The sequence below is a fragment of the Glycine soja genome, chromosome 7, assembly GCF_004193775.1.
Source record: "Glycine soja cultivar W05 chromosome 7, ASM419377v2, whole genome shotgun sequence".
Taxonomy (NCBI): Eukaryota; Viridiplantae; Streptophyta; class Magnoliopsida; order Fabales; family Fabaceae; genus Glycine; species Glycine soja.
Window position 1 is genome coordinate 40,779,298 of NC_041008.1, and position 13,868 is coordinate 40,793,165.

The 13,868-nt window shown below is 31.9% G+C and overlaps 1 protein-coding gene across 1 annotated transcript; it reads left to right on the plus strand.

The window, feature by feature from the left end:
- Window positions 1-10,417: 10,417 nt before the first annotated feature.
- LOC114419708 (U-box domain-containing protein 26-like) lies at window positions 10,418-12,282 on the plus strand. Its single transcript, XM_028385469.1, has one exon. It carries the CDS (start codon window positions 10,758-10,760, stop codon window positions 12,000-12,002), a length of 1,245 nt encoding a protein of 414 aa, XP_028241270.1. The 5' UTR covers window positions 10,418-10,757; the 3' UTR covers window positions 12,003-12,282.
- The last annotated feature ends 1,586 nt before the right edge of the window (window positions 12,283-13,868 follow it).

The window sequence follows — 13,868 nt, forward strand, 5'->3', positions numbered from 1 at the left end:
ATAAATACAAAATTCGTTAATTTATGTATGACAAAAAATATGTGTTAAGGATCAAAAATTAAATTATTATTTTATTAGGAATTTAACACAAAAATAATAAATATTAAGAAACAAACACAAAAATCAAATATTTATTAAGGATCAAAAATATATTTAAGTCATTTTTATGAAAAATAATTCTACATGAGTTAGATAATATTATTATAGACTATAAAGTTTTATTGTAGAATATTAAACTCTGTTTCATACCCAATATTTAAACTCAAAATCAATTATAAAAAAAAGCTCAAAATCTGAAATAGTTGAAGGACAAAAACTTATTTAATCCTATTTTTATTAAACATTTTTTGGAAGGAAAAAGTAGAGTTTAAAATAGGTGTAAACTAGTTTCCTAACTTTTAAAAAGAAATAATAACATTAAATTAACTTAAATGATTTACAACAATATTTAAATACATATTTTTTTAGGATCATATCTTCTACTATAAATTATTTTGTTTGAGCTATATAGGATCATTATGAGTGATAAAGCTTGAGTATTTAATGCAACAACATATCCATGATTCAAATTTAAAATCTTTATCAAAAAATTTAACTTAATTGATTGAGTCGGGTGCACAAGTTATTACAAATTCCTAACATTATCTATAATTTCCATAGATAAAAAAACTGAAAATCTTTGATTAAATTAGAACAACATTACACCAATTATTCCACATGCTCAACTACACAAGTTTTTAAATGGATATATTGGAGATAATATCTCATGTTACAATAAAAATTATCAAATGATAATTCAAATGAATGATAGATATATTTTTTTTTAAATTGTGTGAATATTTTTTAGACCTTACATATTTTTGAGCTTAAGACAACTTTTTTTATTAGTTTAATAGTAGCATGACTTGCATTCATGATATTCTCACGAGCATTAACATACTATATTGAATGATGGAATTTTATTTTAAAAATTTAATCTTATATTATAAATTTGAGTATTTACTTTGGAGAGTGGAACTTTAACTCCTTTATTAAATGCATGCTTGTTCAAGCTAGGTAAAGTGACAGTTTTTTCTTCAGATATTTAAAGAAAATACATTCTTAAGATTCAAACTCAAACTTACAAAGTATGAACAATACTGTCCTAATTGATTTATGTGCTTGGTAGTATCGTATTTCTAGTACTCCTATACTATAAAATAGAATAAACAGTTAAAGAGTGTCACTCTCACTCTCATTTATACACTCAACGTTTTACTCTCTCTCTTATCTTTCTTGAAAGTGCAATTTCACACACTATTCATAGGAAAAAAATTGTTTCTCATCCATATTAAATTTATATCCTCCTTTTATTTTTATTTGTCTATATCTTTTCACTGGAACTCTATTATATATCTCTATCTCTACATTAAATTTCAGTATTTTTTAAAGGAAGTGTTAATAGTTAAAAAGAATCTTATATTACAATTTAAATTATATATATATATATATATAATTTATATGTTCGAATATACTTATTTATTATGATTTTTAAGTAAAACACAATTTATATATTCAAAATATTTATTATCATACATTTTAATAATATAAAATATATATTTATCTTATACAATATACAGATCAATTAAGAGCACACAAAAAAATAAAAAAATACAGATAAATTAATTCTAGTTTAATTTAAAATATAAAAGTATTACTATTTTTAAACTTAAATTAGAGTATATTAATTATTGTTACTATGAGTATGTAATTATCACTAAAGTCAATTTAAATTATATTTTATTTCAAAATCTAACAAATCTTACTATCGTTAAAATATTGTTTGTTGTAATTATATTACTAACTTTTAAATCAAACTAAATATTATTTTTATATTATTTGATTTTTGAAAAATATAATAAAATCATTTTAATTTATATTAAATGATTATATATATATATATATATATATATATATATATATATATATATATATATATATATATATATATATATAAATATAAGGAAAAACCTTCTTTCTCTTATTGTCATTTGTCACTAGCACTGCCTTAATTAATATCAGTCACGTTGTTCACCCAACCACGCAACATAGGCCCCCTTTTTGTTTCTATTTTCAACCAGTAGAGGAGGACACCAAAGTTTAGAAAGTGACATATACTATAGTTTGTCCAATTTATTGCATTAATTTTATTTGCATTAAATTTATATAGTCGTTTTTAAACTATAATTTATTAAAAAATTCGCATAAATTTTTACAGTATATTTTAATATTGACAATTCATAACAATAAAACTTAATAGTTAAAAATAATAACACACTGTCATATAATTATATAGTAAAAATGTAGATGTCTTTTACTCTATCATATAGTAATTACAGATCATTATATACAATAAACTTATTAATTTTCATAATAACTACTTTTAAAGTTACAGTAATAAGAATTTTTTCATTAATTAGTAATATAAAATTGTATATAACCGTGCATACTAATTAAACTCTAATACTGTATATATTTCTCTCATTGCCACATAAAAAATAATCACATTACTATAGAACAATAATAAAATTAAAGTTTATCTGTAAACAACAAACAAATGATTTCTTTTTAATATTAAAATTGTTGTGATGGTGAAAAAGTCGAGCGGCAATGGAAAATATGTGTCGACTTCACGGATTTGAACAAAACGTGTCCTAGGGACTCCTACCTATTACTGAACATTGATAGCTTGGTAGATGCATGGTGTGTCCGATTACCAACTATTAAGCTTCATGGATACTTACTCGGGTCATAACCAGATCCGGATGCACCCAGACGACATGGACAAAATGGCTTTCATAACTGGGCAATCCAATTATTGCTATAAGGTCATGTCGTTTGGGTTAAAGAATGCAGGGGCAACCTACCAACAACTGATAAACAAGATTTTGACCAAACTTATCAAGAAAATTGTTGAGGCCTATGTTAATGAACTGGTAGTAAAGTCCTTAGAAGTTGGTAAACGTTTTGCTGACCTCTAAAAACTTTTTGATATGTTAGGCCAATACCAACTTTAGTTGAACTTTGAGAAGTGCTCGTTTGGGGTACGAGTAGGCAAGTTCCTCAAGTTCATGCTCAGATATCGATGAATCAAGGCTAATCCTGATTGATGCTCATGCGGAGTCCAAGCAACGTTAAAGAGGTTAAACAATTGTTGGGTCGGATAAATTCCTTTTCAAGATTCCTTTCCAGGTCGACCGATGAGGCCTTTCCTCTATTTTGCTACCTACGCAAAAATCAAAGGTTTGCTTGGACCACCGCGTGGGGTATTGAATCTCCCTTACATGGTCGACAAATATTAGCTTGTTTGCTTCCTTAGTGATTGCTTTCATCTTCTCTTCCCTAAGCTTCCTTCTCTTATGAATCATAGGCTTTGTCGAGGGGTTCAAAGCCAACTTGTGGCATAAGAAATTTGGATCTATCTCTAGCATGTCACTAGAACACCATGCAAAAACATTCGAGTTACGCTTTAGCACCTTTACAAGGCCATCTTCAAGCAGGGGTATAAGAGTCGTGTCGATCTTTACCTTCTTCCCCTCTGCAATCTCTAGTTCTTTCACTTCCTCTATCGGAGTCGGACGTCGATCGACAACTCTTCGGGGCATCATTAAATTCTTTAGGACTTTCAAGTCAACAAAAGCGCCCTAATACATCACATCAGTCAAGCTACCTCCGTCAAACAGAATGTGTTGGATGTTAAACCTCATCAAGACTACGGAGATGACAATGAGATCGTTGTCATGTGGAGAGACACCTTTGAAGTCTGCATTTGTGAATTTTATTTTTGAGAGAAAGAGCATTGGTGTTCAAAGGGTTCAGGGATCCTTTCATTGCACATGATTGGAACCAACGGGTTGTCGTATCTTAGGAGAGAAGCGCAATCAGATTTTCCTACCAGTGCAGGGGAGACGTTTTCTCTCTAAGGATAACGTTTGCGCGCTTCAACCCAAGCTAATTATTTCTTTTCCTAATTTATTTTTCTTTGTGCTTATTGTATTATATAATGCATTGTTGATTCATGTTCTGCCAATTAAAGTTATTTTGCTACTATTATTTTGTTATTTAATTTAAGGTTTTGTATTTTTTTCTTATTTATTTTATTTTAATTTTCTAACATAAACCTCATCAAGACTGCAGAGATGACAATGAGATCGTTGTCATGTGGAAAGACACCTTTGAAGTCTACATTTGTGAATGTGATGGTGGGTGAAGGTCGTGGTGGTTGGACCTCCACTTCATGATCGACGGGGCATGTCATTTTCTTGCTAACAAAGCCATCTCACCACTTGAAAATCACTAGTAGTGTGTTTGGATGTAACAATTTAGCAGAGGAATTTATTTTTTCAAGAAATTTAAAAGGATTCATGATAAAATAACTTGTTTGGATAAAGTATTTGAAAGAAGATTTAATTTTTGATATTTTTATGAATCATTTTGATTGACTAAAATAGTGGGATTTCAAATTCTCTAAAAAAAATATAGAATTTGAAATTCTTTTTTCGAAGATGCTCACTCTAACTCACGTTCTTGTTCGCGACTCTTTCTTGCTCAACACTCACAACTACGGGTGATCAAAGTTTTTATGACCGACATTGACATAAGTTATTTTTCACTCACGTTGGCCGAGATTTTTTCGGTCACAATTTTTTTGTATGATGTCAACCAAAGCTATTTTTTGCCGATATCGGTTAAGATTTTTTTTAGATGATGTTGGTTAGGATTTTTTGTCATTGCCATTAGTCATGGAAAATTTTTGGTAATGTCGGCCAAGGATTTTTTTGGCCGTTGTCATCCAGGTTTTTTCAGTTGATGTTGACCAATGATTTTTTTGGCCGACGTTGGCTAGATTTTTTCTACTGATATCAGTCATGACTAACTTTTGAGTAAACACCTGCTAGGGTTTTTCAGCCGACGTCAGCTAGGTTTTTCCAGCCAACATCACTCAAAACTATTTTTAGCCAATATCAGCTAGGTTATTTTTTAGCCGATGTTAGATAGGGTATTTTGACTCATGTCAATTAGATTTTCTTAACCGATGTCGGTTAGGATTTTTTTGCTAACATCGACTAGGTTTTTTGGCTGACATCAGTTAGAGCTATTTCTTAACCACATTAGCTGGGTTTTTTGGTTGATGTTGACTAGGGTTTTTTCTACTAACACCAGCTAGGTATTTATGACCGACATCGGGCATGACTATTTTTAGTTGACATCGATTAGGTTCTTACAGTCGACGTCCACTAGAGTTTTTTCAGTCGACATCGGTCAGAGCTATTTTTTAGTCAACATCAGCTAAGGCTATTTTATAGCCGATGCTGGGTAGGATTTTTTGTCCGACATTGGTCAGAGCTATTTTTTAGCTAACTTCGATTAGAGATTTTTCGGCCAACATTGACCAATGTTTTTTTTCGGCAGACATCAGGTAGGTTCTATTGGTCGGCATCGACTGAGTTAGTTTTTAGCTGATATTGGGTAGATTTTTTTGTCAACGCCTGCTAGGATTTTTTAGACCGACGTTGGCTAAAAATAGCCCTAGTCAATGTCGTTCGAAAAGATCCTAGCCGGTGTCGGCCAAACAAACCAAAGTCGACGTTGGTAAAAAAAACTAGTCAACATCGACTGAAAAATGGACTCAACCAACATTAGCCGAAAAATAGTCCCGACTGACATTAGCTGACAAATATTCCCAACATACTTTGATAAAAAAAAACCTTATTTGATGTCGATCAAAAAATAATCTTAATTGATGTGGTTTAAAAATATCACTAATTGTGGTTAGACAAAACAACCATAGTTAAAATTATCAATATTTTATATTTATAAATTACTAAAAATTGAAAAATATTTTTTAATTAATATTTCAAAATTAAATTGTATTTATTTTTTATAAAGTTTAATATTAAAATTTCATCTATTTAAAATATAAAATTAAAATTTTGAATATGAAGGAAATAAAATTTTCATCAAAATTAAAATCAAAATAATTCAAATTCTATATATTTTAAATTCCCTAAAAAATTTCTTATCCAAACACAATGTAGTAATTGTGTTAAAATTACCATAAATTACCTATTGGTGAGCTAGTGTGAACGTAGTCCCCGAGGTGAACGGAGGTGGGGCAAATCCCTCTTCTCCGACTTGTCTCTCCCCTTGTCAAAAACAAATTGACAAAATGCGAAATGGTTAACTTTGTGAAATTATTTCATTCATATTTTTTTCTGAATTTAAAATTTTAAGAAATTAAGAGGTCAAATAATCATCACAGAGAATTTTTAGTAGCTACTCTTTTCATGTATTACATAGTACGTACCTTTTGAAAAATCATTAAGAAAAATATTAAAATAAGCAGCAATAATCGTAAATTGTCGTTGAGGTTTTTTTTTTTTTTTTCCTATTAGGTAATCTACTGTGACTCATAATTTATGTGACATTTGATTTAAAGAGTATGAAAAACATACTTCAAAATCTAGTAATTTGCTTATTGACAATTTATATCAGCATTACCATCAATTTATCAGTATTTTGAGTATTGTGCAATGTTTTCGAATGAGTGAAAAATTGGATCAAATTAATTATGAACTGATCGAAAAATTATGAACTAATTATATTTCCAGAATATATGGTTTTTTTGAGAAAAAATGTTGCAAAATATACGTTATTTTAAAAAATTAATGTCACATTAAATACTTTTTTTAAGACTATCCTTAATAAATACCCAGTGAAAATAGTATATAGAAAAAGTAAATAATTCATATTACAGAGATAAAAAAATATATTAAGAAGTTACCTAATTTTTTTAAAAAAAAATCAACAAATTAATTACATTTTTTAATATTTATGTAAAAACCTTAAATATCGTATATTCTAAAATGGAGGAAGTATGAGGTAATAAAACAATTTTTGAAATACTCAAAAATAACATTTTCATGTATTATTCCTCGGAAAAAATATTTCCAGGATTAGAAAAAATAATATGCTAAACAGACGTCCCTTAGTTATAAATTTAAAAGTTAAATCAATGTAATCTTGATTAATTTAAAATTTTCAATGGTTGAATATCTCACTCAATTATTAAAAGATTGAACTTTATTCTTTGATTTGTTTGCTGACTGTGTACACCTTTTCTTCATTAATTTGTTGAAATGTCCAAAGACCATCAACAAAAATTTCAATGGAAAAACAGTACCGTGAAGACTAAATTGAAAATTTAGAAAGAAAAGACAAGTAATAAACAGTAAATAATGTTTAAGATTTGTTTCATCGATAATAGACATTAATGTTGGAGAATTTTGAAATATTAACAAAATAACAAAAGTTTGAAAAGTTGTCAGGCATGAAACAATTATGAAGTAGCCATCAGATCCTTAAAAAAAATAACAAATGTCTAAAAATTTCAAAATATGCATGACTAATGATAAGGAAATTATTATTTGATGAACGCGAAGTAAAATATTCATCGGATCCTTCAAAATAAATAATTCTGAAATCCTATCAGAAGTAAAATTTCGTCATTTAGCTTATAACTGAAAGTATTTTTATTTTACTTTTATTCTTAACATTTTTTTTATAATCCTTCGTTTATTTTTATTTTACTTTAATTCTTAACATTCGATGCCTCCAATGTTTCATTCAATCAGTGGTGATCCACCCGATCGTGCCATCATTTGTCATTACCAAACTACTTTTAATTACTGTTTTAATAATTTGCATTGATTTTTATTTACTTATATCATTACTTATTTTAATTTTTAATAAGATATTTAATTGTTATTGATAAAAAATTAAAATTATGAAAAACATAATTACTTTATTAAAAATTTCATACACAATTTTTTTTTAAATTTAACTTCAAAGAAATAAAAATATATTTAATTAAATTACTTTATTATGTCATTTTCTGCTATTTAATTTACATTCATGAATTAAATAAATTAATAATTAATTTATTACTGTAATTTTTAACATTAAATTTTCAAAATTCAATTAATTATTTAACTGAGTTACTAATTTTTAAAGATGGAGGAATTTCTGATGCAGGTGTCACTTATCGAACCACGTACACTTAGGAGGGACCACACTTTTGTTAAGATGGCAAGCACCCGTTCGTTTATTGTTATCCACACGAAAGTTGTTTTAGCCACAATAAAGAGGTGGATAGACAACCTGGACCCCCCACTTTCCTTTCCTAATCAAAGTTGTTTTTGCATTCTGCCCCTTTCATTTTTTCTATTTTTCAAATTCTTCCTTGTGCTTTCTTTCTATTCCCATAATCCCATCCATCCATCCATCATCCAACCATATAAAGTAGCAAAATAACTACAGAAAATTTAATAGCATTCTCTATTTTATGTATTCCTATTATCCTAATTATAATTTTTTAATTAATTTATATTTCTTAAGAAAAGTAATTAATTTAATTAATCATATTAAATTTAGTTAATTAATTATACTATTATTTTAAAAATATTATTTTGTTATCTCTTTATCCACTTACTTGTTTCTCATTAATGTTTAAAGAGAAAATAAAAAAATATATGTAAAAAAAATAATTAACATATTTAGAAATTTATAAAAAGTCCTATAAAAATAGGCAAATAATTTTTAAAAAAAAATCTTATAAGTAAGAACGAAAGTAGCAATGCTTTGTTAAGAGTGATATTTTCAATATTTTGTTCTCTAAATGCACTGTTTTGAGAAGTATTAATGTATTACTCCATTCATATATATCCTTAAATAAAATCGTATGGAAATTAATTCCATCGCTAAGATATAGCTTTTATTATTGTTTGAATTTTAATTTTAGTAATTAAATTTAATTAAAATATATTAATACTATAAAAGTTTTATACAGTACCATTTAATCACGATTTATAATATAATTGAAAATTATTAAAAAAAGTTATTACTTTAACAGTCGTATGTGGAATATTTCTAATTACTTGATAGTATTTTACACAAATGGTATGCCAAAATTAATAAAACTCTTGGTAATTTTATTAAAAAAAGTGAAAGGATAAACCTATCAAGAAAAAAATGATCATATTATTGATCAGAAAGTGCTTGTATTTTTTATTTTTTTTGAAAAGCTAAATATTATTAAATAAAGAAGTAGAGCACGAGATTACTAAAGATTACAAAACATTTGATAAAGTGCTTGTCATTAACTAGAACATTTGATAAAAGCAAGTGTCCAAAACATGTACATGGACAATGTCTATTTATTTTAGCCTTTAATTACCGATAAATTTTAACCATTTGTTTTTCCCATTTCCATTTTTCCAACGATCATTTGTGTCACTAACTCTAAAAAAAAAATTGTCACTAACGATTTAAATATATAACTCTCTAAGTCTTTATTCTAGTTATTGGATCTACCTTATGTTGTGATTCTTGTTATTGGATCCTTTTATATGTTTAGGGCAGGGGGGTTGTATTATACCCTATTAGCTACTAACTTTCTAGATTCTTCCAAAAAAAGTATTGGCTTTATGTTTTTTCATTTCATCATTTCAACTTTTTAAACTTCAAATTTTAATCGAATTTCAAAGTAGGTTTCAATTTATTTCACAATTAAATTATAAAAAATGTAAAAATATTTATTCATCACTTTTCCTTCATGAAATGTAAATATATAATACAACTTATTTACCACTTCTTTTTTTAATCAAATCTTCTTTATTCCAAATGGTTGAGTGACACATGCTATCCACTTCACATTGTACTATTAGTAAAAGTATTGTATTTTACAAAAAAGGTGGCACCTTCCTACTTGATTCTAAATTTTGGAAAAGGCTTTGCTACTTTTTCTTTATTCATTAGAAAAGCTTCGGCAAGATGATTAATTTGGCCATCAAAATAAACAATGATTTAGTCAATTTCATTCATATTGAAAGATTGAATGAGCCATCAAGTAATCATACACATTTATCTCCTGTACACTACAAAAACCTTTGATGACAAACAAGTTACAATAGAACAGTGTAAAGCTTTCTCTTCAATAGTTAAACAATGAGTGGCAGCAGGGTCATCCAGAGGAGCAAAAGGAGAGCCAAGGAAAAAGGCTACAGATACAACACAAGGATAAATTTACACATGTTTGATTTGGTGTTAAAATGATAGTAATGCACATTTTAATATAATTCAACAAACAAATATAAAATGAAAGAAAAAATGAAAAACATAATCCTTTTGTAAAAATAATTTTACTTCAAACATATTTTTTTTCACCTAATTTACAAACATGCATGAAAAAGAAGCTAGAAAATCAAGAATGAAAAGAAGAGGGGCGAATGTGCAGAAAAAGTGACAGCCAAACAATAATAGTAAATGAAGGAGAGGAAAAGAAAATCAAAAGGAGGACGCAATTAGTTGATGTTCACAGGAGTAGGATTTTAGAGCAGCAAATGTGGGACCCAGAAGTGGCATATTGGGTTTGACCAATCCCATTTCCCAACCAAGTTAGATGCCATGCCATGCCACCACACGTGTGGGAGAAGTCAGATGAGGGTCAGAGAGGGTGGCAGGCCCAGTCCCCTCTCTCTGCCTGTTGGGTATGTTCCTCTGTTCCATCTCATATAAGAGAAAGCAAAGCGTGACATAGCTAAAGAGAATTTGCAGAGCCTTCAGATTTAGCTACCTCTTTATTTTTATTATTATTATCATTCATTAATCATTTCTCGTACCAAACACAACACACTCTTCTCCTCTCTTATCCCATTACAATGCCTGGGAGTTTAGAACCGTTAGATTTGGGTGTTCACATACCCTACCACTTCCGATGCCCTATCTCGCTCGAACTCATGCGAGACCCAGTAACTGTCTGCACCGGTCAAACCTACGACCGCGCCAGCATCGAGGCATGGGTCAGCACCGGCAACACCACATGTCCGGTCACACGCGCCACTCTCACCGACTTCACCCTAATCCCGAACCACACCCTTCGCCGCCTTATCCAAGAGTGGTGCGTTGCTAACCGCGCTTTTGGCGTCGAGCGAATCCCCACTCCCAAACAGCCCGCAGACCCTGCCTTAGTTCGCTCTCTCCTCAACCAAGCTTCTTCCGATTCTGCCCCTGCTCACCTTCGCCTTTCTTCTCTCCGCCGACTCAGACAACTCGCTCGCGACTCGGACAAGAATCGTTCTCTCATTGCCTCTCACAACCTTCTCCAGATCCTTCTCCCAATCGTTTTCAACAACGGTTCTGACGAGTTGAGTCACGAGTCGCTCGCGCTGCTCGTTATGTTTCCGCTCGGCGAGTCGGAATGTGCTTCGCTCGCATCTGATTCGATGAAGATTGGCTATTTATCGCGGATGTTGGCGCATAACTCGTTCGACGTCCGAGTCAACTCGGCCGCGTTGGTTGAGATCGTCGTCGTCGGGACGCACTCGCCGGAGTTACGCGCGGAGGTGAGCAGTGTCGACGAAATCTACGACGGAGTGGTGGATCTGCTCCGGAGCCCGATCTCTCACCCGCGCGCGCTCAAGATCGGGATCAAGGCCTTGTTCGCGCTTTGTTTGGTGAAGAATACGCGGCAGAAGGCGGTGGCCGCCGGCGCGCCGGCGGTGCTCGTGGACCGGCTGGCGGACTTTGAGAAGTGCGACGCGGAGAGGGCGCTGGCCACGGTGGAGCTGCTCTGCCGGATTCCGGCGGGATGCGCGGCGTTTGCAGCGCACGCGCTGACGGTGCCGATGCTGGTAAAGATAATCCTGAAGATCTCCAACCGCGCGACGGAGTACGCCGCTGGTGCGCTGCTCTCGCTGTGCTCGGAGTCGGAGCGGTGCCAGCGCGAGGCGGTGGCGGCGGGCGTGCTGACTCAGCTTCTGCTTCTCATGCAGAGCGATTGCACGGAGAGAGCGAAGAGGAAGGCGCAGATGCTGCTGAAGCTTCTTCGGGATTCGTGGCCGCAAGATTCCGTCGGAAACTCTGACGATTTTGCATGCAGTCAGGTCGTTGTGGTTCCCTTTTGACCGATTTTATTTTTTGTAACAATCTCCATCATTTTAGTGAAAAAAATGTTTAGATTTGAAGAAAAAGAAAGCTTAATTAGGGAGTTTTTTTTTTTTGGTTTAGATTGGTAAATAAATAGATCTGCAATGTAATTCTGTATTTAATTATTATTTTTTTCTCTTTGGTTTGTATGTAACGATTATTGTGAAGAACGAAAGCAAAAATGTTTGATCAGAGAGTTGTAATTTTTGTAAGATGGAAAAAATTTATCAATATAGAGCTAACTTTTTCTGTTTTCTATTTTTTTTTCTCCTTTTCTTTTCTCTTGTTTTGTCTGTGGTAAAGTTTGTGTTTAGGAATGCAATGTAATTATGATTGAATTGGTTGGTTGAGTATCTTTGTGAATCTGCTTTGCATGTGGGAAGCTTGTGGTTTTATTGGGTGGAAAGAAAACATTCACTGCCATTCCGTGAAGTACACATTTTTGTTAGCTCCATAGACGGAAGTGTTTTTGACTTCCGAGGAACATCATTTTGAATATAATCATTATGTTGGGGACTCCTTTCCATCGCTCACCAAAGAAGAAAAATAGTACTACCTTTTTTTTTAATCCATCTTTTGTACATCAATTTCGAACGTTGTTCTGGATCATTCTGCGACCTCAACAAGATTTTTATTTTCTCGTCTTAACCCTGTGAAAAATGATACGTAGATGTGGATTGGGTTGAATTGGAATCTCTGAAAGGTAATTTCAAACTTACGTGATATTTTTTAATATTTGACAGAACAGAACACGATAAAAAAAAATGTGAAAGTGAAACTGCAGTTGCTGCATTCCAGTGGAAGGGCTATCTGTATGGGGCCATAACCATCAACCTGTAGCTGAATAGCGTACTAGTCTATGACCACGAAGTTTGAGCAATAACAAAACAGAGAGAGCAGAAGGGGTTTGAAAAGTCTTTAAATGAAAAGGAAAAGAGGGTACACATGTGAGGGAACATGGTGGGGCCCAGAGGGTCCTACTACAAGGACTAGGAAAAATGGTTTATGTGGCATACAAATATTAGGAGTGATGGTCATCTCATGTTGGTGGCAAATGGGAATCAAACCATGCTGTCACATGGGTGCTTGCTTATTTGTTATTCTCTTCACCCCCTTTTTTCAATTTTTGTGATGGCTATTTGTGTATTACTACTACTACTCACACATCACATGCTCAGGCCCAACTTTGTTTCTGAGAATTTATTTTGTCTTCAAATTTCAGGGTATGTAGCACTAGGGACCCATCATCTACTGTCACCCTTTTTAGCTTTTTCTAATTATCTTTTATTCCCCCTTTTGGGACACCAACCAGTACCACTCAATTTTTCTTCTCTACAAGGTGAAACACGTCACCTAAGGGATGATGAGGTGATGGGGGAACCTTTCCAGCGAGTTTTCAACAATAAAAGTATTAATTTCTTTCGGGTCAGAGATTGTTTGTTTGTGTATTGTATGTAAAGAAAAGAAACAAACGTAGAGTGAGAGATTTCATTCATGAATTATGATTTATCTGTGCCTTGCTGCTTTTGGGCTGTCTCCAAGAAAAGAAGTCAAATTGATATTTTACATTGTTTCCCCTATTTTGGAGGATATGATATCATTGATGCCCTTGACAATGAGGTTGTTTCTGTTCATGCGCGTGCATGATAAGTTGTTTTCAGCAGTCCTACAGTACAGTTAAAGAATGCTTTCTGTAGACAACAATTCAAACACTTAGCAGAAGGGTCTTCGTCTTATATAGTGACGACTACTACTATTACTACTACTACTTCTGTATGTACTGTATATACATATGTGCATGCCATATTGCCACCTTGCCATGCATATTGGGTTCTTTTTTGCAT

What these genes read in the sequence shown, in the direction of transcription:
- LOC114419708 (XM_028385469.1), top strand. Translation starts at nt 10,758, where the DNA reads ATGCCTGGGAGTTTAGAACCGTTAGATTTGGGTGTTCACATACCCTAC.